General features: G+C 42.4%; 2 protein-coding genes across 5 annotated transcripts in view; one reads left to right on the plus strand and one right to left on the minus strand.

The window, feature by feature from the left end:
• The window catches only part of PHF21B (PHD finger protein 21B), a 157,323-nt gene extending 142,064 nt beyond the window's left edge, over positions 1–15,259 (plus strand). For 2 of the 3 annotated variants that reach the window (XM_040063341.1, XM_040063339.1), the window contains 7 exons: positions 626–702; positions 3,364–3,418; positions 7,238–7,260; positions 8,549–8,707; positions 9,389–9,464; positions 10,594–10,697; positions 12,903–15,259. In XM_040063341.1, coding sequence (XP_039919275.1) covers positions 626–702; positions 3,364–3,418; positions 7,238–7,260; positions 8,549–8,707; positions 9,389–9,464; positions 10,594–10,697; positions 12,903–13,127 — 719 coding nt within the window. In that variant the 3' untranslated portion in view covers positions 13,128–15,259. The remainder of the gene's footprint in view (positions 1–625; positions 703–3,363; positions 3,419–7,237; positions 7,261–8,548; positions 8,708–9,388; positions 9,465–10,593; positions 10,698–12,902) is intronic. The other variant, XM_040063342.1, reaches the window with a different exon arrangement.
• A 5,514-nt stretch (positions 15,260–20,773) lies between these two features.
• ARHGAP8 (Rho GTPase activating protein 8) overlaps positions 20,774–27,596 on the minus strand; it is a 58,277-nt gene continuing 51,454 nt past the window's right edge. For both annotated transcript variants that reach the window (XM_040063068.2, XM_040063069.2), the window contains one exon: positions 20,774–23,487. In XM_040063068.2, the coding sequence (XP_039919002.1) occupies positions 23,290–23,487 (198 nt within the window). In that variant the 3' untranslated portion in view covers positions 20,774–23,289. The remainder of the gene's footprint in view (positions 23,488–27,596) is intronic.

Genomic DNA, 27,596 nt, shown 5'->3' on the forward strand with positions numbered 1-27,596 from the left:
GGAGAAATGGGCTGCAGTCCAAAGAGCCCATCTGTGTGCTGGTGTTTGCAGTGACACATACACACAGATATGACTCATTTTGCAAGCTCGGGGTTATGAAGCTGTGGGCTTCTGGGTGGATAAATCATCACATTCTGGTTAGAACTGAATCCAGTTGTGCCTTTCAGCTATGGTTTTTCTAGCCTCCGTGGAGGAAAAGTATACGTAAATTGAATGTAGAAGGTTCTCTGTGCTTTCATATGATGTAAACTACAGGGTTAATTGCTTTAAATGCTTCCCTTCTGTTAATAGCAGACATCAAGGCTACTTTGAAGGCTCTCTGATGATGATTGCTGAATATGGGTCTGAAGGGATCATAGTAAAATTCTTGTAGGGCAGCAGAAGTCTACCTTGAAGGAAGGAAAAAAAAATGCCTGTGAATCTCACAAGGAAAAGCTTATTAATGTCAAACCTCGAACTGCAGCAAATATCAGTGCTGATGCAACCCAATTATACTTTAGAAACTGAAACAGAGCACAAAGCTCAGGGGGCTGAGGCTAAGATCTTCTTGCTTAACAAGTTATATCTACATTTTTTCCCTGATGAATGAGAAACACACAGTTTATGTTCCTTTCCATGGTTACAGAAATCCAGAGCAAGCGTCAGGAAAGAAAAAGAAGAAGCACAGCAAATCCAGCCTACAGTGGACTCTTGGAAACAGAGGTACTTTGCCATTCACTTTTTTTTTACCACAGTCCTATGTCATATCAATAAAAGGGCTAAGTGTTTCTTACTACAATAATGTATATGAGTACAGAACCACAGATGCTTGTAAAGAGATACTGATGTAGAAAAGAAAGAAAATACCTCATCTCAGTGGCTAAGCAACAGGTTTTCACCCAATAACATCACTTGCTAGAAATTCACAAACTAGGATTCATCTTACTTTTAATAAAAGCCAAAAGGACTAAATTAATGTGGGACCTAATTACTCTTTTATCTACAAAGGCAGTCCCTTTAGATCATAACTGGAGAACAGAAGTGCTGTATTGTGTTCAAATGTGCATTGCTATTTCTCTTTTCTTATGGGCCAAATAATAAATGGAGATCTTTGCTTTTTTATCAGCGACACTCATATAAGGTGTGTGTTGTTTTAAGAATCAGTGTGGTCTGCAGGGGTTATAGAAGTCTGCACAATAAATATAATAATGCATTATTAAAAATAAAATGCTCTGGATAATCTCTGTTGTCGGTTACAATTACACTGTTGCATCTATGATAGTATCAGAATTTGGTCCTGTGTAATACTGGATTGCAAATTTGTCAGCATACAAAGGCTTAGCTTTTTCTGATTTTTTTTCCTTTGTTTCTACATTAACATATATGCATTCATTCAGCTAATTAAAATTCCACCTTTTAAGTTTCAGCGCAGTTTGGGTTTACTGTCTGAACTTCCTACTGAAATGAGACTCAGTTGCAGCCAGCTCTCCATTTGAGCAAGGCTCCTCTGTGTTCCAAGTTCTCTAAGATTGAAGAAAATGATTGTTCTTTATTTAGGCAGAAGTGATGCAGAATTTCTGGTATGCCAGAAATTTCAGATTCCTGTCTTTGTTGGCAGATAGCAAACAGATGAAGCTAAGAAGAAACCCACCACTGCAGTCAGACTGCTGAGTTGCTTGATTGTTCTTTTTTTGCAAGCATTGGAGATTTTTATACTCCAGAGCAGCTCTGGGCACTTCAGTTCTTCAGAATTTCTCAACTATTTTCTTCAGTGCAGATAGTGCTGTCCATACATGCAGTGTTTAACACACTAGGAACTTTAGCCTTGCTAGAATTAAATCTGTTGTTCCTTAGACATTTTTGTCCTGAATACTAAAATACTTGCAGCAGAGTTTTGTGGCTGTAGCCAGATTGCTCTTTGTGACAAACTCTGTTACCTTGGAGCAGAGGTGGGAGAAGATGGCCTAGGTCTGCTGCACCCCTAGTTCATACTTCTCATCATATCTGCTCTCAAAAGCATATGCTGCAATGAAGGATGGCATGGAGAAAGAAATGTCTGTGAAGGACTCCCGTGGCTGATCAGCTGTGTCCTCATTAGGAGCTGTCATTAAGTACTGACCATGGGGAATGTCATTCAAGTAAAATGGAGGCAGATGGTTTTTCTCTGATCAATTAGTTGCTCAGACTGATTTGCTAATCAGTGAGTTGAGGTATTTGTGGCATTTCAGGCATTTTGGCAGAGTGTAATTTATGAATGATCTTTAATTCATGATTGTTTAAATTGAAATTACATATAAATTAGACTTTTTATTTGCCAACACCCCTCAAAATGGCAGGAGCTCAGCATTTGTAGTGGTGGTACTAACTTCGATTGCAAAAATATGATCATGGTCTTACGTCTTCACTGGAATGGCATGCTTTTTCTTTCCAAAGCTTTGTTCTTAAAAAAAATGAGATACCATTTTATTTTCCTACCCTCAGTAGCCTTTTTTTTTTTCATAGGAGAGGGTTGCATTTTGGGCTGGTTATTTTTTGAAGAAAGAAACATCTATTCAAAATTCATTAACAGACTGGCATGCACTTGTCTGTAAGTGAATAGTTATTTCACCACGGAATAAATAATTTAGTAGCAAAACCCCTCTAGTTTTCTTCCAAGCAGATTCTAGCAACACCTAATGAAGGAAAATGGTTCTGTTTCCAGTCCTGCTGTCCAAATATTGTATGGCTCAGAGGAACAATTCGGGCTTGTCCAGACTATTAATGAAGCCTGGCTCACTACTGACCACAGACAAGGCTGACCATGGGCTGTTAAACATCTCAGACAGGTTTTCAGTGCTCTCTGCTTGTAGGTTTGGTTATCTCAGCAGATTGAAATCACTGCCAGCTCCACAAGGTCCTACACATTCACTTCTGAAAGGGAAATGTTTTGCTAAGCTGCTCGCAAATGGAGTCTGTTCCTCTGAACTGTAGGCAGGTGTCACAAAGGTGGCAGCGTTTTTCCTGCAGGTGAGAAATTTTTCATCCTTTCTATGTATGCAAATAAAGATCTCACCTCACAGCAACAATTTTCCCTCATGGACATTGTTGGGCTTGGAGTTTGTTTTGCTGTAGTCTTAGTCTTACCAGCCCATGGAACGTATCCTGCAACCCCATCAATAACATTTACAATTTGTATTTCTTCTTAGTAAAACCTGATGCTCTATGAAAAACTTGTTAGAATGGTAAATCATGCAACTGTTTGCCTGTCTGTGTCAGTGGTCAGCCTGAGTAGCTTTTGGAGAGCTGGTTAGGTACGAGGTAAGCCATGGAGATTGATAATCAGAAATGTAAGAGACAACCAGAGCACTTGGCAATAACATAGGGTTGGTTTCTTTTCCCTTGTAGCGGAAACGCCTTGCATCGAACTATTTGAATAACCCCTTGTTCCTTTCAACGAGAGGTAAGCATATTTTTAAATGAATATACTGCTATTCTAATGAACATGTTAAAAATTTGTTAGTGGGATTTCATATGAGTTACTTTTAGGATTACATAGAGCATTAATTTGTGTAATGTCCCTGCATTTTTTAATATGGAGTGAAAATAGACTGTTTTTCTGCAAAAACAATGGAAGGATAAGGCTAAAGGTCACAATTGTGAAGAAATGGATCCAAAGCCTCTGCAATCAGTGGAAAATCTGATCTCTGGTTTTAAGCACTTTAAGCACCATGCGGTGAGAGGACTGATTGAATAGTGTTGCCAACCCCAAGTACTTAAAAATATATATTGAAAAATAATTAATATTTTAGGCTTCTAATCTGCCTCTTTCCACCAGCTTTAAGAAACTTCTCTCCATCCTCAAGCACTAGAAATTTCCCACAACTTTTGCTTCAATAAGAAGGGCTGAAAACCAGTTTTTCTGTTTCCAAGAGGTAGAGCCATAAATCTAGACCTGATGACCTTGAAGATGCCTTCCAGTCTTGTATTTATAAGAACTTCAAATCTGAAATTATTTACTTAATAGTAAATACCTTCAGAATTAACAACTCAGAGGAGCCATTTGGGGATGCTGATGATTAGCTCATGGGAAGAAGTGCATTTCAGGAAAAAAAGTGCAACACAAAAGACAGAGTTGGGACATGTGAGGTGAAACAGAGAATGTTGAGCGCAGTTTAATTCTTCAGACAAGACCCATGTAGTGTTTTAAGGAAGAAAGGGAGAAGCTTGTACTTCAGAAGAGGAGACAAATTCAGTAAAGGAATTTGGTTCTGTCCTTGCCTTTGTTCTGCCTTTATAACTTATTCCCTACTGATATGCATTAGAGGTAAGGGAAGAGAGATTTTTTTCAAAGTTAAATATTATTTCAGTCTTAGGAGCATTTGCAGGGGTGATTATAATTGAGACATGAAGTTTTGACAGTTTTTCAGTGTTTTCTTGATCTCCCTGCCAACTGTCATGTTTAGTGCTTGAGGTTCACCTTTCTGCCTCTGCCTTGACTTCCTGCACCACAGGAGCACTGACTGGAAGGCAGCAGTGCTTCCCTCTGCCTTCAAAACTTCACATGCCAGATACAGACACTGGCCTACTTATCATATGCCTGTAATGCATTTGGTCTCAGAGGACAGGAGAGGTTATTACAGTAAACAGCTACCATGACATGCCTCTTAGCAGGAAGCCAGGCTCCTGTGAGCCCCACTGGAAAGAACGTTATTCCTGGCTTAGCTTTATCTCCATAATTAAAATTGTAATTTATTGTTTGTATTATCAAAGCGCTTGTTTTTCCCATGTAAACACGTGTGAGAAATCAGGACAGAATGGCATTGTTAGCAAGTCGTGCTGCCAGCCCCTTGGGGGGTTTAAGTTAGGGTTTGATATCTCTGACCTTCCTTTCAGGATGTGTTTCTCATTTTATTTGCAAGGAAGTAGGCACGTGACAGAACTTTATTGATGCAGCTCTCTCAGAGCTTCCTGGAAATCAGCAACCTCTCTCCTTAATCATTAATTCCTCTTTCACTCCCACATCTTTGGTTTTTCCCGAATCCAGAATATGTGCTGAGGTTCTGCATATTCTGAGAATGTTGGGATGGGCTTCATTTATAGCAGAATTCTCCGCCTCTGCAAGGATTTTTTTGGCCCCAGCACTGTTCTGCTGGATGCAGTGCAAGCGCTGAACAGAAGGCAGGTGCTGTCCCAGATTGCTTGGCCCTGCAGTGATGCAGCTCTCCAGCTTCAGTGCAGAGATGGCTGCCCCTTCTCTTATAAAGTGCTCCTTTAAAAATATTGTTTAATTTTTCAGCAGCCAGAAGAGGGAAGTGGACATGTTTTAAGAAGTTTAAAACTTTGTAGCAAAAGTGAGCTGAAAAAAACAAATAAACAAACTAGAAAAAAATCCCCATGATATCCAGGACACAACTGTCTTTTCTCGAAATACAGAAGAGACAATTCTTGTAAATTTTGATCAAAATGTTAATTAATCAGGATTCATTTATATGAAAATGTCTTCTCTGAAATGAGGTCACATCCTCTGACATGTATCATTTGTACAAAAGATTCATCAATTATCAAGCCTCTGTTTATCTGAATAACATTTATATCCCCTGAGTAATCATGTTGTCATACAGTGGTGGATCTTTGTGTGTGTATTTTTGGATATAAAGTAACATCTACACATTCTATAAGTCTGTGATTATTTATGGAACTCATTGCTGAAGGGTACTACAATTCTTGGGGAAAGTAGAGAAATTTATGGAAGAAAAAATCTATCAAAGGCTGTGAAATATAAATATAAAAATGAAGATGCAAGCTCAGGGTTAGGGAAGCCCATAAATGGCCATCATTGGAAGGATGCTTCTGGATTTACTCAGTGTTTGCCCTGTTCTTGCACTCTGTGCAGGAGTGGCAGCACTGCGTGCTGTTAGCAAAGGATATGGGGATTTATAGACTGTGCTCCCAGTTAGGTGAAGCTGTTTCCTTATTCTCCAGTTCCCCTTCCTGCACATGTGTGAGGCCTGCTCATGTGTCCATCCTCACGTGTGTGTGCACATCCGTGTGTAAAACCAGTGTGGGAGGGGACTTGCAGGTGGGTCTGGTATGAGGGATCACAATGGGATAGATATTTATACAGCTATACTCCCACTCAGGTCAGAGAGGGAGGACAGGGAAGAAATGTCAGTTTGGTTGTCTCCACATTAGTCCAAAGAAAGGCCTGTCCATCAAGTGTTTTTCACTGGGACATCGTGCTCCAGCCCTTTGCAAGAACCCAACCCTGGCTGGACCTGTGCCTGGGATTAGGCTGGATATCAGGGAAAGGTTCTTCCCCCAGAGGGTGTCGGGCTCTGAACAGGCTCCCCAGGGAATGGGCACGGCCCCAAGGCTGCCAGAGCTGCGAGAGAGTTTGGACAACGCTGTCAGGGACACGCAGGGTGGGATTGAGGGGAGTCTGTGCAGGGCCAGGGGTTGGACTCAGTCATCATGATGGGTCCCTTCCAGCTTAGGATATTCTGTGATTCTGTGAAATCAGCAGCAAAAATTGCGACACACTGTGCAGTTTTCATAAAGCTCTTAAATTTTTTGACTTTTTATTTTTGGACCAAAGGGTGTTGAATTCCCCAATTTTTTTTTTTTTTTTTTTTTTTTTTTTTTTTTTTTTTTTTTTTTTTTTTTAAATGGAAGGCTTGGCCTGCTTTCCAGTGAGCTCTCTTGGTTCTTGTTCAGAACAGGTTGTGAACACAATCACTACAGATTCTGTTCATCCACAGGTCACTGGTGTTCTGGGTGGGAGTAGTTTGATGAGAAGGAGTTGATGATAGTATCGGGCTCACTCCCACAGGAGCTGACCATTTTGTCCAGGAATCAGCTCAACATTTAAATCTGTGTTTAATGATTAGTTGGAGGCACCCATTTCATACCCCACATTAAGTGCATTGCTGGTTCAGGGCCAGCATTTCCAACACTGAGCATGCTGAGGTTCTTCAGGGCAACTTTTTGACTACTGGCACGTGGAGAGGAGCTCTGCATGAAAATTTCTGAAAATTTCAAGTACTATGACCTTTTAGCATCAGACCTTTGGACATGGGATTCCTGCAATGTGCATTTTAAAATCTCAAATGCTAATTCCACTGCTTGCTATTACATTCTTTCCTGCCTGCATTAATTTTAGCAATGTCCTGATTTCCTATGCCACATCTTGATTAAAATTACTGCCAAAGCTGAGAACTAGCAACCGCTGCAGCAATGTATTTCCCACTAATCTGTTTTCTGCCCTTCTTTTATATGCTAGCGAATGAGGATCCATTCTGGAAGGTAAGTGTATTAGTGTAAAATTTGTGTATTAGCAGGTATCTTTCTCCTCACTGTGTATTCAGTGCTTGCTTCTGAGTATTGTAGTCACTCTCAAGATACCTAATTGCAGTATTCTTTTCTCCCACTTAAATAAATCTTTGAGGCCCTAAGATGGAATTTCAAAGAGATGAACTCTTGGGTGTTCACGTGCAAAGCTTGAGTTTAGTCCCTTTTTTGATTCCATTGAGAGAGAAATTGCTAGTCCAGATTTATGAGTTTAATGGAATTTTTTTAAGAAAAATAAATAACCATTCTAGTTTTTTAAAGATTAAATCTCTTTGCATTGCAGTTAAAATTAAGATTCTTTGAGCAGGTAGTTCATAAAGAGTAATTATTTTGGAGAGTGATTTTTTGACAAGACTGGTTTGGAATTCAAGATACAAGCCTGACTAAAGCTGCCATGAAATTTTTAATTACTATTCCTAAAAAGGCAAACATGCTTTTGGAATTAAAAAACATAAAATTACTATTCTACTTCCTGTACAGCCAGTAGGAATTTTTTTTTTTTTTGTAATGATTCACAAGGCATGAGAGATTCAAAATCTGTGTCTCCTTTATTAAAAAGAGTAATTAATGTTGCCACCAGATTAGCATAGCAATCTACTACATGACATTGTAACTTTGTTGATGAGTCTGAGTTCATGTTATATATTGCTTCAGACAAAGCACTAATCAGTCTTGTTGGAGAAAGGTTGTCAGAGCAAGCCTCAGCAGAGAACAATTACTGCCAGGGAGAAAGAGGCCAGAGGAGTTCACTGAAGAGGGTATTTAGCCCAAGGCTGTGCTCCAGCCTCCTGTTCCCGCAGCTGTCCTTTGAGGCAATGCAGGAAACATGGAACTGTACTTCCCCAGAACCTTCTTGCTTGCTTCCTTTTGCTCTGGGCATGAAGGACAAGGGATCCCCACATCAACTCTGATCCAGGACAGAGACATGCATGCGGATATGTATGCTGTAAAGAAAAAAGTGAAAAAATTCCTAAGTCACAATCTGGCGATATTAATCGACTCTCTCCTGTGTTTCATTAGTTGGGCTTTTTGTTAATTTATGGAACTTGCTTCTGGCTCATTTGTTGTTGGTATTTGATGCTATCATATATCTATTATTTCTGTCTTCTGTGTCTGTCAGGGTCTTTTTGACAATTAGATTTCGTGTTTGAAGGAGCCTGTCTGCTGCAGTAGAGGCTTTGAATGCTGTATAGAGGGAAGTTCTCAATGGATTGACTTTACCCAGGGCACCCTTCTCTTGCAGAGCGAGATCCATCACGATGAACACTGCACTGCTTGCAAGCGTGGAGTCAACTTGCAGCCCTGTGGCACATGTCCCAGAGCATATCACCTCAACTGCTTGGACCCACCCCTCAAAACTGTCCCCAAAGGGCTCTGGGTCTGCCCAAAGTGCCAACAGAAGGTAAGCTACGTGGAGCATGGTATACCAAGAAGGGAAAATGGGAGACACCTCGAATTTGTGTACCCCTAAACAAATCTAACCTATGCAGCTCAGTGGACTACATTAGATAAAGAAGTACTTTTAGTGCAGTTTGCAGTATTTATTTCTGGTGTTTTTCACCATCCTAGAGTTAGAACATACACAGAGTGCTGTCGCTTGCCTGTAGTTGCTAAGAATTGTCCTCTTAAAATGTCTCTTCCGTTCCTTCAGCTCCTTTCTTTACAGTAATGCCACCAGCATTTAGCTAGACAAAGAATGTAAGTCTTAGAGATGAGGGAGGCAGTGTTAGAAGAAGACACTGTTCATCAGTGGATCTGAAAGCTGTGAGGAGAAAAACTTCCTTTTACTTAAATCACGTTTTGTTACACACAACTGTTCATCACAGTTATGTGAGATGTGCTAAACTGTCTAGTTGCTGTGAGTAACGCTGATTGCACAAGTAAGAAAAAATTTACTAAAACGCTAAAGTGTCACTAAAGTGTAGATTCTGTGCCACAGAGTTCCTTGCGCTTAGCCTTGAGATCACTTTTATGTTCTGAGACAAGGACCCAGGTTCTGGTCCTGCCAAACTGTAAGATTGGAGCAAACATTGATGTGTCGTTTTGAGGAATCCTAACCATCTATTGTTTCCCGGTCTTATAGGTGTTAAAGAAAGATGACAATGTGCCATGGACTGGAACTCTGGCTATTGTTCACTCCTATGTTACTCATAAAACAGGTAGGGATTAACTCAGCCACTGACAAGGGATTCCCTGCTCATGATAGGCAATGCCATTTGAGTCCTTAGCTGAAATATCGAAGTAGTGTCTCAATGCTGCCAGGTCTGATGGTGTAGGCCGTAGGGCCATAAGTGACTGGGAAGGACAGACTTTTTCTCTCCTCTTCCCCTTGCTCTGCTCCTTTGCTCGCCTCCTTTGCCATCTTCTCTCTGTAAGGAAGCTAAGAGCAATCTCTCAGGAACTTCGCTCTTTGGAGGAAGCCACCATCATAATGGTGCCTTCCCTGGAACAGGGCTGAAAACAGGATTTTGCAGCAGAATCATTGTGAGGCAGAGTCAGGCTGAGCAGAGCCATGTAATTGGGTGTGTAGCACAATGCCAGGGTAGCGACCCAGACACCACAGCAATACCAGCTTCTGATTGTTTCAGTGTTATGTGGCATGGCAGCCGCTTGAGTCATACGCACAGCTGTGCATTGAGCATCATTCCTTTTTATTTCCCTGTTGCACTCTCACAGTAGGCTGTTTGGGGCATTAGATCTTATTTGTAAGGACCTTTATGGAGGTCTGGTGCAGTTATAACTGTGCTTTTCTGCCAGGGTCACCAACTATTACCATTCCAAGGGCATGGCCTTTTCCTAAATACCATTCACCTCTTTCTTGGAGACCTTCAGGATCACATGTGGTCTAAGGATGAGTTTTAATTCACCTTAAAGGTGCACTGTACCTTTTGGCTTGTCCTCCTCTGTGCTAACCATTGACATAGACACATGCATAGAATCCCAGAACCATTTAGGTTGGAAAAGACCTCCAAGTTCATGGAGTCCAACCTGTAACTAATCCCACCTTGTCAACCAGCCAGGAGCACTGAGTGCCACATCCAGTTGTTCCTTGGGCACCTGCAGGGATGAGGACTTCACCACCTCCCTGAGCAGCCCCTTCCAATGCCCAACCACCCTTTCAGTGAAGAAATGCCTGCAAGCAGAAACTCCCGATTTCTTTGGCTGTACCTGCTGACAAAAGGCTAATGAGACCTTAAACTCACCATGCAAAATACCTGCTTCTGCTTTCTGCCCTCAAGTGCACAGTACATCCTTAACCTCTGCATCCTTAATCTTATTGTTCCACAGTCAAAGAAGAAGAGAAGAGAAAGTTATTAAAGAGAAGCAGTGAGCTGAAGAGTGAGCATAGACAGTTAGAAGAAAAAGATCGACTTCTCAACAGTGCAGTGAAGGTAGGACACCTGATGGGGACACAGAGTCTCCTGAAGAGATGTTTATAAAGAATTTAAGCCCATAAAAAAGGGTATTTTGTGGCTAGAAAATTATCCAAGCTCCCAAGCAGTAGATTTTGAAGTGTGAATGTGTTTCTCTCTGAGGAAGAACATGTGCATTTTCTTTATGCACAAAAGCAAGCCACTCTGTCAGGCTGAGGAGCAGAAATCACTTGAATTCCTGTGGCAAAACACACATAAACAAAACTCCACAAATAGCCATGGCTGCCTTCCTTGTATCCATAGCTCTGGGCTACCCAATAACTTCAAGGCACTTCCATCCTCGAGGTGAAATATTTAGTCACCAGCATGTCCTCTCGTGTTAGCTGCATGTCCATTAGCTCAACCCCCTTGATATTAAGTAGAAATAACCATCTTTACTGAATGTTGTAGCCTCTCTCCATGACTGGACATGGACTATTTTGTCTCTCCGAACTCATTTCAAAGCTAAATGTTGTCTGGAGGTATCTTCCACACATATTGTGCTATGAAGAGCAGTCTCTGGCTGAATGGGCTGAATTCAAAGCCTAATTCCCACCCTTCACAGCTGAAGGAACTATCTGGGGCTGCCTCCCTCCTAAGAGGCAGCTGTTAGTTTGCATGGCAGCCTCAATAAACATTTGACTCTTCCTTACCCTGGAAAAATCAAAGTGGCAGCTGCAGGAGTCATTGGTCATTGCTTGTTTTACCATTGCAGTCACCTAGAGCAGGCATGTTAAAATATTTATCACGTAAAACAGAGTGGAAGGAAAAGCAATAACTTATTAAAAGACCTCACTGTATATTCCCTGCATATGTGTATAGCACTAATGGAGCCACACATCTGTGTAGTGAGTAGGAGAGTGCAGTGGGCTGAGGAATCTGGAAAAAGAAAAGCTGTCAGCTATCAGGTGTGTATCAAGGCTGTCAAAATCAGTGAGATTTCCACCTAAGCATAATCAAGTTCTTTCAGTGGGCCACACTGTCTTATTTAAATGGTAATATCAGCCAGTGATTATATTTATTGGAAATGTATCCACTTGAAAGGAGAAAATAAATTAAAGGTGTCCCAGCACAGAGCAATTTCCTTCTGACAATTTAACAGAGATTTATATAAAAGAGAACACTCTCATACACCCCACAGCTGCAATGGTAAAAACAGAACATAATTTATCTTTCATCTGAAATTTCATCTCTCTTAACCAGCCTCTGAGCAGCTCGACACAGTTGCTTTCCAAACAAGTTGATTTTCAAGCGAGCATTTCCCAGGTCCCCAGGACTGGAGAATCCCCACCCCTGGGCAGTCTGGACCATAGCCAAAGAGGAGCAATCTGTAGACAAGAAATCTGTTTGGTCACAATCCTGGGCACACTGGGAGAAAGAAAACAGGTTTCAGGTAGTAGAGGCTCTGTCCCCTTTCATCTTGCAGACAGGCTCAGGGCGTGAGTCCATCCCTCACCCAGGAATGGGCTGCTGGATGCAGCAGTCCGTGGTTGGGGAGGGAAAGGAGAATTACTGATTGTTCCTATCTCTTCTTGGAGAAATGGAGGACTTAGGATGCGTTTTTTTAGCTCTTGCTCTCGTGTCCATTTGCATGGAGGTTTTAATTTCAAGCAATCACAGGGTGTAGTTTGGTCACCCTGAGGGATGGAAGCTTTCTTGTGAGTGCTCTGGTGTAACAGTTGTATCTCGGAGCAAAGTTTTATCAAAAATATTGATATCATGTTCAGTGAGATTAATGTATCTTCACAGTGCCTATTCCCTGAAATGTGTGGCACATATGAAATGCATCCTGATGAGGTTCACCCACCAAGCATTTATCGGGGTCCTTTGGTAAGAGTGGGAGATTTGAGTGGTTCCTTCTGTATTTTCAGTAACACAGCTACTGCACTCCCCTGCCAGGCATTTCTGTGGAGTACAGAAGGTGTTCCTGCCAGGCTGTCTACAGCATGGAGTCAGAAACACCCTCCAAATGCATTTTGCCTGGGAAGAATACTGTTCCCTCAGACAACTGCTGCTGATTCCTCCATTTGTTAAGCTGTGGTTTTGCTTTCCCCAAAGGAGAACGTACTTCATTTGAGCAGAACGCGCACCCAAGGCACCAAAGGATGTTTGGAGAGATGTTTGACACCACTTTGAATGTATTCTCAGTCTTTCCTTCTCTGTCCCCTTCTCTTTATTTGACAGAAATGCTTAGAGCTAAAAACCAGCCTGATGGCCCAGCAGAAAGGGACTCAGTCATCACTGGAACGTCTCAAAACCCTCATTAGACTGATACAAAATGAGCAGATGATTCAGGTTACCATGACGACCACCACCACCACCTCCCTGCTGTCCATCCCCTGGATCAAACCCTCCGCCGCCTCTGCTGCCATGCACAAAGCCTTGCAGCCATCACAGGGCAACAACTGACAGGAGTCGGCCGCGGGAGGTCTGAGGAAGGGGCGACGAGAAACTTTATGCACGTGAGCAGAGGAGAGATGAAGCTGGAACAAAGGACAGAAGGAGCAATCTCGGTTTTGATACACCTAGAGACTTGCAGAGCAGTCAGCCCGGTTTTTGTAGGTCGCTGTGGCAGCAGGTTCCCACAGAGCGGGTCATGCCACGGTTTTGTATTTGCCAAGACCTTCAGTGCTTATGACGTTTTGTTTTGTTATGTTGGCCTTAATGTATTTATGACTGAGGACGAACAGGAAGAGCATGGCTGATAGGAAGCAGGATAGCCTTTTTTTGGTGGCGGACAGGCTTTCTGTTCTAAGGGGAGAGGAGGTAGTGAGGTATTAGAGAAGTAGTTGGGCTGAAAGCTATGTGTGTGGGGGGGAATCGGTGAGGTAACCGGAAACTGAGCTACTTAGCACTTGACATGGATTGTTTTCAGAGGAACAAGTTTGGCCCCATTGATTCAGGTGACCTGGTGACGGGGTCGTTGTGACCAGAACAGCATCACGGACACTCACAGAGCCTTGGAAACAAAAGATCTTTTTTTTTTTTTTTTCAGTATTATTAGACTTGAGAATTGCAGATATTTAAATAAAGAAACTGTATGAAGTTAGCATTTCTAGTAAAATATTGAAGTATTTTCATGCTGATGCTTCTGTATATGCGTTCCGAAATATTTAAAAAATACGACTGTAAAACTCCTTTTGCAGGTCCTTTTTACTTATTTTGCTATCAGTGTATTTTTCTCATGGAGTTTTTGTGCAAGGTTTAGCATCAACCATAAGAGTGGATATCTTTGACAGTTTGGGTTTAATTTTTTAAAGAGATTATTTTGTGGTTTTCTGTCTTTTTGTTCATTTTGGATTCTTTTTTAAAGAAAAAAAAGCAAATAAATATTCTGGGGTTTGTTTCTTGTCAGTACAGATAATATGCCAAAAAGATAACTTTACATTTTTGTACTGCATTTTTATTGTTAAAGATATGTAACATGATTTTTTTTTGGTTTTCAGTTTGGTTTGGTTGGGGTATTTTTTTGTTTGGTTGGGGGTTTTTTTTGGTTGGTTGGTTGGTTTTTGTTTTTGTTTTTTTTTTAGAAATATCTGCTGGAATGGTACAGGAAAAAAAAAAAAAACTGCCTCAAGGGGTTGTTTCTCAAACTGGAGACTCGAACTCAAGACTTCTGGGGGAGGGACAGGGCATGGAAAATTAAAAGGGTTTGGGAGGATTTCGATTTTGGAAACCTGATTCCTTTTTAACATTTTGTTGGATTTTAACGTTTGTGGGAAGTGTTTAGCATTAGCCTGAGAAATTCCCAGCGCACCTGCTTGTTTTACTAGCTGGTCTTCCTGATCCTGCAAGGTCCTGCCTGGCCCCAGGGCCCCGTCTCCTGCGGCTGCCTGGGAAGGTGGTGATGGACACCCCGGGTTTCTCAGCTCACACTCCCCAGTGCCATTGTCCTTATGAGTTCTCCATCAATTAGCACAACAAGTACTTATGGAAAGCCACCAGAGCAGGACACAAGGTTAGTCTCTCACATCAGCATATCACACGGTGCCGAATAGCCTTTTTTGTTGTTGTTTTTTTTTTTTTATTTAAAAAAATAAACACGTGAGGGGCTGGGTTTTTTTCTGTTGCCCATCACCAGGCAGCACATGGTCCCTTCAACCATTTTCACAACTCCGGGAGAAACTGTGCAGTACTATACAAATCTATTTTAATACACAACACTCGATTGAACAAGATTTTTATATTCTTTTATTGATGAACAAAGTGAACTAAGTAAAACACAGTTGTTATACATAGGTTAATGTATGCAATTATGCATTCTGAGTGGCTTGCAATGTAGATGTTTTCAGGTTTCATGATTTTTTTTTCCTTCTCAGACAAATTAAAAAAAAAGAAAAAAGGAAAAGTGTGGAAGGTTGAAATTGTGAAGAATTTCTGAAGAACTGTCTTCAACTGTTAAAAGTAGTTATTTTGAAAAGGGGACTGTCCAGTGGATAGTGTGCATAGGAAAAAAAAAAAAAAAAAGTGTTTGTCTTAAATATGCCAATGTAGTTTTACTTCTTTATGATGCATTAAACTTGACTGACAATTTCCTGGCATTGTTGTGGTGGTCTCTGCTGCCGAGGGTCACAGCATGGCCTGCCCAGGGTCTGTGCAGGGACCCCCTCCCTGGCCAGACTCTCTCTGGGGCAGGAGAAGCGAATTGAAGAACAGGTGGTGCTGATCTCTCCACCCCTGTGTTCCATTTTCAAACTTAAGCACTGCAAGAATGAGTGCAGGACTTGCTGCTTGCTTTCTGTCAGGAAGGTGGCCTCTTCCTTGAGGCCACTGTGTCTCCCAGGCAGAGGCACCCTGTCCAGTCCTGTGCTTGGCTTCCCACCTCCTGGAATAATTGCCAATCTGCCAGACCCCTGGCTTTGTTTTCTTTCATACCTGCACTCTCAGGTGCTCTTCAAATGTGTGCTGACCCTACTTTGTAAAGTAATTTATAAATCACTTTATAACTAGTAAAGAAACAGAGAGGGGGTGGCTGGTTTCTGGCTGGTGGAAGGGGTGGAACTTCTTCCCAATAAAATTAATCAAAACAAAGCAAAACACTGTCAACAGCTGCATAAAGCCTGCCACAGTGGCTAGTGCTTATGCAGAGCAGAAGCAGGGTTGGGGTTTTCTTGTCAGGGGTAGGGGAAAGGGTATTTTTTTGTCTGGGAGTGTGCTGCCTTGTGGCAGTACATTCTGGCAGTACTATTGTTTAATTTCAGGCTGCAATAGGCAAGGGAACTCAGCACTGCACTCCTGCTTCCCTTACAGCTCAGCTGCCCCCCTTCCTCCCTCCCAGCCCCTGTTCCATGGAAAGCAGGCTGATTTTTCCTAACATTGCTTCCAGTATTAGGAGACACCTCTCCCCCATGCCAGAAAAATCCCCAGATCATATGTCATTGTTATCATCATCATCATCACCATCATCTGCCTGCCACCCTCCCTAACCTTTAAACTCAGTGCTGTGCTAACAGAAAGGAGCCATTTACAGAGCTCTGCATGCTGCCTTAATAATTAATGCAGTTGCAAGAGAGTGCAGCCTTTAATCTTCAATAGTATTTTAACCTGAGGTTTTGGTGGAGATTTGCAGGAGTCACAGTAGCTCCGTGTCCCTTGCTGTGGCACAGGCATTGTCTTTGAAAGGAGTCAGGAGCTGCAGGGTTCTCAGCCTCCCCTCCCAAGTGAAAGTTATTTTTACAGCTATGCCAGACTTCACAGCCTCAGGGCTCTTTATTTTACCATGACAGACTGTTTTCTGTGCACAGGACTTTCTCACATGCCAGAAGTCATCTTGCAGAGGATCTGCTCTGCAAATGGCCATTTGAATGAAGCGTGTTGTCTCCAAGCCTGTGGGGTTTGTATTTGCACCTCTCCAAATGTGATTTCACTTCTTCTTCCTGCCCACTGTCTCTTGTCCCTCAGAGATGAGGGGGAAAGGAACATTTTTCTCTGTTGGGAAGTAACACAGAGCAATGCCAGAATGAGCAATTTCTGTGTCAGGACCTCAGATGTTTCGAGGTTTCATACTCTCTAGAGGGAGAAGCCACTAGGACCTAAACGCTCAGAAGTCAGGAAGCAACATCAAGACCACTCAATTTTTTTTTAGTATTTAGTTTACAACCACAGCAGCAATTTTTTGAAAGATGTTGCAAGATGATTTCACAATAATATCAGCCCAGCAAGCAGCTTCTTTCATGGCAGCCTTCTGTGTAAGGATGGCAACACAAACCACATCCGCTGGATCAAGAGTTCATTCCGCAGGCCAAGCGGTTTTCTAGTAGTTTGATGGCCTATTAGGATCACTTAAACTTTAAGAAGCATGCATTACAAACTGAGATGTGCTTTTTGTTCTGTGTTCGGCATGTCACCTGTAGCTGGAAAGAAAGTATGCTGAAATGAGTGGCAATAGCCACATCAGATAAAGCTCCACTCAATTTAATCAGGTTTTTCCAACTGTAGCCTGTTTTGCTTAGAAAATGAAGCCTGGCTTCTGAGATCAATCACTAGTGACTGATGCAAACAGAAAATGCCTGACTCCCCTGCTGTAAGCCACTTTTAAGTTCTCCATGGTGAAGATCATTAAAGCGAGAGTTGGGATTTTTTCCCTCCCTTAAAAAAGCAAACAAAACCGGAATTGTCATGACAGGAAAAAATACTACAAAGCCTACACAAGCTTGCTAAAATACATTCCAGCCAGGGAGAAGGAAAAACAAGAAAAAAGATGCCACTGCCCTTTGAAGTTCTTGTTTGCATTTGCGCTGGCAAATTGCAGATGATTCTTTGCTGTTTAAATGCAGCAGAAATACTGTGAAACATAAATACAGCAGAAATAACCTTTGAGCAATTACCACAGAAATTTTAATTCACTTTTGCGTTTCATCTTTGGGCTTAAAATGCTGCAATAAATCACCTTTCCCCTCAATATTCATGCAAGATTTTCAGCTGACTGGCAGTCCAGTTGCTGTTGACGCTCTTCCAGTTGCCGAGGTATTTTCCAATCTCAGTAATTCTGGGACTCCACCATCACCTCTGCTGTGCGCCCCTGGGTTTTTGGGGCTGCCCCAGTGTGCTGGCCCCGGAGGGTCACTTTCTTTGAAGTAATGTTACTCTGGGTGTGTCTATCACCTCTTTCATTTAAGGCTCAGGCTGGAGCCAGGGCGAGAGTCCTGACAGTGCCAGTGACTTGTCGGGTGGCTGCCAGGTGTCTGCCCTGAGCGGGAGCAGTAACTAAAAACCGCAGCCTAATGAAGAACTGAAAGACACATGTAAAGGACTCAAACATGAAATAATGATGAAACAACAACAACAACAAAAAACAGATCAAAGCTTTTAATTTCCTTCTAAGTACTTTACTCTCACTCTCAGAAATTCTTATCAAAGACAGGCAGATGTCACTGCCTCCAGGGGTCTCAACTCAGAGCTTCCCGATTTGAATCTACTCCACAAATTTGCCTTCAACACCGGAGACCAAGGACGTAATCGTAGCGGCAGTTTTTGCTGTGGCAAAGCCACACGCTGAAATTTAATAACACTGCAGATCTGAGTGAGGTTTTCCAGCACCCATTATGTGCTGTACAAATGTAAATGTAAATAAATCCCTGCACAAATGCCACCAAAGCTTCTGCATACTGGTAAGATGAATTGCTATCGGGAAACACAAACGTTTATTTCCATGGCAAAATACAAGCACAAACCTTGCATTTTGGGCTCTGTGTTAGGCAAGAGAGAGTTTACAAAGTTTATAAATAAATTGTGCTCCCAGTCACTCCAAGCCATGGGGTGGGCACAACCCTCGTGGAGCTCAGCCTGTGTGTGTCTCCCTTCTTTCCAGATAAGGTGGGGATTGCTGGGCTTTCATGAGGTGCTTTGCCTGGTTTTCTTTATCACCTCTCTGGTCCTTGGTTAAAAACTCACTTAATGAGTGACACAATAATTAGTTCATTGGAAATAGCATTGCAAGCGCCAGCTGGGAGCAGGGCAGGGTCCACAGGGTGGTGGACTCCCTACCATCAAAGCTGCAAGGAGCCAGGGATGCAGCACAGGCTATTGTGCTCTTGCATTTTGGAGGGTGAGGTGCTGGCAGTAACTCTCCCTCACCTTCTTGCCCCACGATCCAACACCCCCATGGTCTCTCAAAAAAGTGAGAGTGCTGGCAAACCTACATTTTCCACAGCTGGGAACACAAACTAGTCAGGAAACCAAAGGGGGGATGTGTGATTGTACCATCAATCCCATTAAAAGTTCAACTTGCTACCTAAGTTGCCACTGATCAAGCAAATAAAATATCGGGAGCTTTTCTATTATTAGTCTCCTCATGGGTGGATGAATATATTAAAGTTTATAAGGCTCAGAGAGATTCTGTGACAAATGCTGCTCAAGGATTGCAGCACACCCAGACAGATCATCTGCACACATGTAAGTGATATTCATTTAGGGAAGCTTTTTGTGAGAACTGCAAAGGTCCCCCTCATGTGATGACATTGTTCAATCCTCTTTCTTTCCTTCACAGATTCAAGGTAGAAAAGTATTGACTTTCCCTTTTGGTGCTTGTTGCTGGAGGTGTCCTGATCATCAGACCAATCTTGGGACCAATTTTCAATTCCTAGCTCAGTAAACTAAATAGCTCAGTAAACTAAAATGCTTGGGCAATTTATTCTCTATATATTGTCAGCTAGGTAACACTTGATTTCTCATTTCACGACTGCATTTTATTGTTTTCAGCTGAAATCCGGGCTTGTGTGTTTTCAACAGATTATCTCCATAATCACTTTCTTTTTGCTATGGAAATGATCTGAAAATTGTTCTTTGATACGGGAGAAGAGTTCACAAGGCCACGCTGTACAAAAGCTTGAATCGTGCAATTATCATTTGTAAAGAGAAACTGCTATCAAAGTAACTGCAGGGGACACCTCCAGGACTCCTCTTAGAGTCAGGAAATTTGAAACATATATTTCTCTAACATGAATTTCACTCCAAACCCTTCTGAATAATTCATGTGAGCTGATTTAACGCCATAGTTAAGTCTGGCACTCAGGACAGAGATCGCAGGGCGGGGGGTTCTGCCACAGATGGAGGATTTCACCAGTTCCTCTAGGGCTGGGGGACAGAGCTGTGGTCTCATCACCGGGGATTTGTACCCAGGTGCCTTTAGTTCGGGAGAATCCATTCGCCAATATCAGCTGTGTAATAAATACGATAGACCAAATTCAACAAATCAAAATTTAGAATTTTATTTAGAGACAAAATAACAGTCTCCGATAGCCACAATTGAAAGGTCAGCATCGAACCCCGGGGTTTCGGCGCTGGGTGAACACGGTAACACACTCTGTCAGTATGTCATCCCCCAAGTTCACATTTTCGGTCTGAGGCGGTCGATTTTTACACACTGGTTCGCTGAGAGAAAATCGGGATCCTAAGGCTCCCTCTTCCGAGGCAGCTTCATTAGATATTCATGGTCGGGTTCTGGTGGGTTGAATGGATTTGAGCTGGAAAACAATGTCGTGATTGCTGCGTCCGGGGACGGTGTAGAGATGTTAATGTCGGGCGGGGACGGATAAGATATCGATCTGATGTAATCATTCGGTCCTCTGGGTTCTCCATCTCCCTTTTCATCCTTTTGTGTTCTCCCAGCAGAAGTCTCCTCGTGTCCCTTTTCGTGTAATTCTTGGCATAGTTTTCTCGTGTCCCTCCCGTGCAATCTTTTAGCTAAAGAATTCCTTTTGCCCCTCTCCATGCTGTTTCAGTCCCAGTTAACCCGTTGTGTACTCGATTAGAAATAAAACTTGCAGTTTACAGAGAACGAATTACATACTATAACATTTAACACGAATTAACTTCAGGACATATGTCACAAGCTGCCTTGTAGGGAAGGGCTGGGGTGGAGGTGAGTCCTTTCCTGTCTCTGCCCAGACTGCCTGCTGGGGGGCAGGAAGGCAAAGGGGAGCAGGAGCCCCCGTCCCCCCTCACTCTGTCCCCAGCAATCAGAACCAGAGCTGCTGGTTTTCTTATGCAGCATCAAATGACCAGCGCTGGGATAACAGGTGTTATCAGTTCCTTAAAGAAAAAAGGTACCTAGACATGAGGGAGCACCATTTTGTTCTTCATTCACTACAGGAGAGGAGCTATAAAATCACTAGGAAATGGTATTTTACAGAGTACTAAGAGTTAGACCTGGTGTTTAGCATGTGAGCAATACTGAAAAAGGGAGTCTGGTTCTAACCCTCATCTCAAGTGTCCACAGACAGGCAAATCAGCTGAAGGGATGCTTGCAGCTTTTACTTTTTCTCTGTGAAAGTAAAGGGGTCAGAAAACTGTGTTCTGACAACTGCAGCTGGCAAATTCCTGTTGTCTCCCAGCCTTGGATGAGTGGGAGAGCTAAATCTATGTGGGAGCCCCAACCCACCTCTGGGGACATCTTGAGCAAAGCTGACTTCCACGAACTCAGGATTTCAACCCACAGGGCTCTGGTCTGTTACTGTGCAAATGCTGTCCAGGGCTCCCATTCCCATTGTGCAACACAGCCTGCAGACCAAATGCCATTTGGTGTTGCTGGAATTCAAAATAAGGACACGAGGAAATGGAATATATATTTAATATTTAATCCCAAGGAACTTTTCTAATGTCAGGTGCTCCTTTATTTGTTTTTACAGACAGTGAAACTAACACTATGTGTTTTGACCAAAGTTAGAGGGTGGCAAAATACTGTGGTTTTGTTAATTCTGAGAGGCCAAAATCCTCCCCTATTAAAACAGGGTGCTGATGTACAGAACCAAGTTGCTGAGCAATGCTGAGCATAACTATGTTTGAGTTTCAATACAAGGCTTTTACACAGATGTAAAGCTGATAAGTTGCAATACGAAACTATGATAGTTTTGTCCTTGGCAATCTCATTTTGCTGAACTGCAACAGTCCTGAATTCTTGGTATTTTATTCTCTGTGTGATATGCCAGAGTTTATATTTAAATGGGAGTCATAGGTGGTTATCACTTAAAGATATTCAAAAGCCACATGTTGTCTTTATGACACTTGAGGAATAAGAGAAAACACGCAGCTGTGCCATCAGAAGTTGGACCTAACTCACCTTGTTCTAAAGCCTCTATTCCTCAAATTTTAATCACTGCCTAATGCTATAGATGACACCTACTGGGCAAACGAAGGCCTGGCATATCCAGCATTCCACAGCCTCCTGGATATTTGGTTATTTCCTGAGACAAGAACAAATCCTCCTCACCCTCCGTGACAAGATTTTGATGCACTCTTCACATAGGCTGGAAATTTCCAACTGCCAAGAGGAAGGACAGAAGCCAAAGTCCTCAAGTCACTAAAACTTGTGGGATAAAAAGTGGCTGTGTTTGCAGAGGAGACTATTACTTTAACTGCAAACATTTATGTTCCTTCTGTTTCATTTGCTCTGTACAGAAGCAGGAAGGCTAAAGCATCAGGGAAAACACCACTTACCTTTTTTAACACTGACTAATTTTCTTTTGCTCTACAGGCAATTATGATGATAACTTGTTTAACACATGCCATTGCCAAGCAGTGTTAAACAATGAAATAGTAGATTGTTAGAGTTCATCAAACACAAGCAACGTTCACAGCATAGTTAGAAAGAGAACACTTGAATATCTCCCTTTATGCTGGCTAATTATTCACATTGGGAATAATAACAGAATTTCAATGTGCAAAAATGATATTAGGTATATTATCCAAGTTGTTGTTCTAACTGATTTCTAAAGAGATTTGAAATTTCTATCAACTCAATCTGCAAAAGGAATGCAGTCCAAACACTGGAGGTACTCAAAATTAGTCTGTATTCTGTATTATGCACTCACCAATGTAATTCCACCGATTAAAATTCCAAGAATTTAGATGAAAACTCCAACAATTTAGAGGATTGTTGTTCCTCATTTGAACTTACAAGAAAAAACTTTGACATACTTTGCATGTGCAGTGACAGTGATTAACAGCATATATTAGATATTTGGAAGCATAATTAATTAGCCATCTGCACGATTCAAATTACACAGGAAACATTGTATTCTTTATGGTACTTGTCAACCTGACGTGGCACAACTGCCCACACCTCTTTGTGTAAAAGAAGATACTTCAGTATATGGAAAAATAGTTCAAAAACATTCATATCTTAAAAATTGATTCCATCTTTATTAACTTAATAAGGTAATTCCCAATAAACTTGTATTCAAATAAAAAGTAGAAAAGAAAAAACCATAAAAATTAAAAGGAAGATGTACATTCACAAGTGGTCCAGAAATTACCTCTGCCCATGCAGAAAATAATGTCACATAATAAAGTCTCCAGATCCCCAAAGAAATGACAGACTGGCATGTTGTGTCATTGGGTTTTTTTGTCAGGTTTAGTGAGGGGATTCACTTTGATCTATTGGTTATTGAATGTTCATGTTCACATTCTGCCCGTGTGATGGGAACATACAGGGCACCAGTCTGCTCCAGCATCTTTGGTATTTGGAAAGATACAGAAACTTTACTCTGTGTTGAAATTATTTTTTTGCAGGAGACCCCTAAATATAAAGGTCCCATCAGGCAGCCTTATTCCATTTTCCCTTCTGAGGGCATTAAGGCAAGGTCTCACCAGGCACGGTGCGGGAGTTGAATATATTTGTGTAGAAATCTATCAGCAGCTCGGTGAAGAGATTCACAGGCACCAGAGCACTCAGGGAGGTGGCTCCTTTCGGTGGCCAGATCAAATTCAAACCGAAGACACAGGCCAGGCTGGATGCTGTCATTCTGTTATAGATGCTCTCCTGTGAAACCTGGCAGAACATAAGCATGAATAGGTGTGTGCAGACAGGAGACAGGAGACAAGAGATGATCCTGTACTGAGGAGGAACCAACGAGAGGAGCAGACCCTGGCCATGGGTACATCACTGATTTCTTAATCTCAGGGCTGACGAGGAATTCTAGAGCTCTGAGGGCACTGGAAGGCTGTGTCCTTTGAGTAAAACACAAGAGCAAGCAAAAAGGCTGAATTTTTTCCTTATCCTAGAAGATTCATTGTTTTCAATCCTTCCATCATAGAATCTACTGTTATCTCTGCGGGGGTGGAGAAAAACAAGCATAAAGAAAATTTAATCTGCTTCAGATGAGATTATGCAAACAAGAGCTCTTTATACCACAGCAACGTAGCAAAAACTAAGCTGGTACCAAAATAACTGATGAGGGAAAATGATAAGAACAGTGAGCACTCTGTTAACAAGGAGACACAGAACTGGGTATTACCCTGAACGTAGCTGGACAATGAACTGGTGGTTGTACACTAAGAAATAATACAAGCTTGGGAACTGTATTCTGGCCCTTGGTGGCTTATACTCTGTAATATTCTACACTGGGGATCAAAGATAAATTATTTTTTGGTGTTTCTTTCAGTGGTGAGTCTCTAAATTACCATGAGAGCTACAGCCCATCACACTGTGTTTTCTATAGCACAGGAAAGTGCTGTATCCTAAGAAAGGGTACCTTAGGTGTACATAGGGCAGGTTCTCTGGAATGGCACAAGAGCATGTGGTGCTGTACTGGAGGCTGGAAGGAGCCAAACCTGCTGCATTTGTGTTCATCCAGTTTTTGGGAGTGCTCCTGACACCTTCCACTCCACAAGTTGTATACAGGATCTTCTTCAAGCTCTACTTGAAACACACATCTTAATCCAGCCGCTGCTCTGGAAGGCCAGTGTTTCAGCTCAAAGCAATGACACTGTGACTTGCTGTAGAGCTAGATTTATTTTTTCTCTTCAGGTTAACTATTTCAAGAAATGTTCCCAGCTCCAAGATTAAACCACGTCTTCCCACCTGCCACCACTTGGTAAACATTTCAAGAAGACAGTCAGCATTGAAATGATCAACAAAAATACCCACAACACAATTTGTCCTCTGGGAGAAAATTGTGAAGATAAAATGAAACAGTGATTTTTAGCAACTGGGGCTAAGTACAGCTAACAGCTGGCCTGAAATGATCCCGTGAGAAAGGAATTTGCACCTGTGAGAAGAACTTCTACCCGTGACAAATTGTTCTTTATCCATGAGACAAGAATGTAAACATCTTTAGAAAAGAAAGTCTTTGACGAACACATACACTTGCAACTACTGACAAATGAATTGAGCTGCAATAAGTTGCTAACCAATTAGAATTAAACACGACACCTTTAGAAAACCATATAAATAGGAGCTGTGAAGAATAAAGGTTGGCTATGGTACATGAAGAAAGAGATGTCTTGTCCATCTCTACGGCAACACAAGGAAACCTTGCCACAGCAGTGGTACTGACTATCCCTTTCCAAAGGGATCAGGCTCAACCAACTCAACCACCTCACTACTCTCAGTGCCAGATTTCTTTCTCAAAGGATATGAACATATCTTCTCCATCTACACCACCATAAGCAGCTGATGTGTTCTTCCAGCGCTAGATCCCGTAAGGACAGCATTCAGTGTGTCTACCTCTTCATGGGCTACCCCTCCAAACAACTACACCCAAAGCTGCATTCTAGCTAAGAAATACAAAAGGCACATTCAGCATTTGGAACCAATCCTCTCGACTCCTTCTTTGATTCCCTCATAAAGTTAGTAATTGTCATCTCTGTTCCAATTGAAAATACGTGCTCTGTCAATTTGATGAGCTAATAGAATTTTCCAAAGACCTAAATCATGTCCTTGAAGCGATCATCTGAACATCACAGGAAAGAATCACTACGAAGAGACACACACATCCACTTTGGTTTTTTCCCCCTATCACTGAAACATATATAGAAAAATCATTAAATAATGACAGCCTATATTGTAAGGAAGTCATTTATAAAGGTAAAACTTATGCATTGCAAAAATCATCACTGGGAACAAACACTGAAGTTTTGGTGCCACATCACCACATGCAAAACATACACGTTCACTATTCCAGAATAAATATCCAGCTCCTCCTAGAAAAATTGTGATGATTTTTGATACCACATGCTCTTATCCCAGCACACCCATGGATTCATTTGGTGGCTGGGCACAAGTGGTGCCCCCAGAACTCAGGATTGAGGGAGGTCCTTTATTGGCTATCTGGAAGAGAAGATTTAGTGCACACCCGGTCAGTTCAGAGAAGACACTAAACTGGGCAGGAATGTTGAACTGCTGCAGGGCAGGAGGGCTCTGCACAGAGACGGGCTGAGGCCAATGGTCTGAGGTTCAACAAGACCAAGTGCTGGGACCTGGGACCTGCCTTTGGGTCACATCAACCCCCTGCAGCTCTAGGCTGGGGAACAAGGGCTGGAAAACTGGGATGAGGGTGTGCTGGTGACAGCAGCTGGATACGAGCCCAGGTGTGCCCAGGTGGGCAAGAGGCCAATGGCACCTGGGCTGTTCCAGGCATGGTGTGGCCACAGTGAGTGTCCCCTGTGCTGGATTGCTGAGGTCACACCTTGAGTACCAAGGGCAGCTCTGGGCCCTCATGACAAGGAAGATATTGAGTGGCTGGAGCACGTCCAGAGAAGAGAATGGTGCTGGGGAAGGGTCTGGAGTACCAGGAGCAGCTGAGGGAGCTGAGGGGGCTCAGCCTGGAGAAAAGGAGGCTCAGGGGGAACCTTCTCACTCTCTACAACTCCCTGACAGGAGGGTGCAGCCAGGTGGGGGTCGGGCTCCTCTGCCTTGTATCAAGCAAAAGGACCAGAAGAAATTGCCTCAAGTGGTGACAGTTAGGGAAAAAAAAAAAAAAATCACTAAAAGAGTGGTCAGGCACTGCAACAAGATGCCCTGGGAGGCAGTGGAGTCAGTGTCTCTGAAAGTGATCCAGAGTTTTCTGGATGTGGCACCTGGGACATGGTTTAGGGGTGATTATGGTGATGCTGGGTTGATGGTGGGACTTGATCCTGAAGGTCTCTTCCAACCTTGATTTTTCTGTGATTCATGGACACCAGAGGAGTGAAGCAGCCACTACGCTACCTAATGAACTTAAACTGTGAAATACAGAGAGTAGAAACAGCCAATTACTACTATGTTTTAAAAAATATAACATGTTTTAAAAAATATAGCAACATCACCATCTCCTTGGTGTCTCAATTACGATGCTGAAAGGATCTCTGCAAAACACTTTCAAAAGAAAATTACTAGATATCAAAACACCCCCACAAACTGACTGAAATTTTAGTTTCTACCGCTCACTGTCAGCTACTCTGTGGATGTGCCAACTTCTTGTATCTGCTCTATGAGGCTTAGTCATCTGATCCTTCCCAACATGCCCCGTCATCTCCAGCCGCCTCCAAGCTTCGCTGAAGGTAATTCCACTTTTCAATTGGACAAGTGGCTGAGACAAAACAATAATTCAGAGCAATGTATTACAGCTTGCATTTGGTTTTAAATTTGCTCCTCTGGTTGCAGATCTGAAGCACAGCTCATGGGCCCCAAACGTTGTCCATTCTCTAGTTGGTCCAGGTCTGACAATTTGAATTCAGCCAGTTTTTGTAATGGTTCTTTTCAGGAAAGTGAAATCCATCCTTCCCCCACATCAGGCATGACTGCAGCAGCAGGTAGGGAACTCAGAACTCAACAGCAGGCAGGGAAAATGTAAGCCTCCACAGATTCTCCTGCTCCTTTAGCCTTAGACTATCATGGAAAAAGACAACCGTAGTTCCCTACTAAATGATTTTTCGCTTCAGAACTGGGTACCTATAGCCCTCAGAGTGCTTTGCCAAGTCATCTTTTTTGCAAGGAGACTTCTTTGAGCCCTTTAAGTCTGCAAATGTGTTGATAAATGTATTCCACTGCCAGTGCAATGCAGGGCCCGTGCAACACGAGCACTTGTGCACTCTGATCTCCGCTGTAACCAGCTGAGCCAGAACAGATGTGCCTCACAGGCATGATGCAGGGACCAGCTTGTGAAAACAGGTCTTTGT

The sequence above is a fragment of the Hirundo rustica genome, chromosome 4 (assembly GCF_015227805.2).
Source record: "Hirundo rustica isolate bHirRus1 chromosome 4, bHirRus1.pri.v3, whole genome shotgun sequence".
In the NCBI taxonomy this organism is placed as follows: Eukaryota; Metazoa; Chordata; class Aves; order Passeriformes; family Hirundinidae; genus Hirundo; species Hirundo rustica.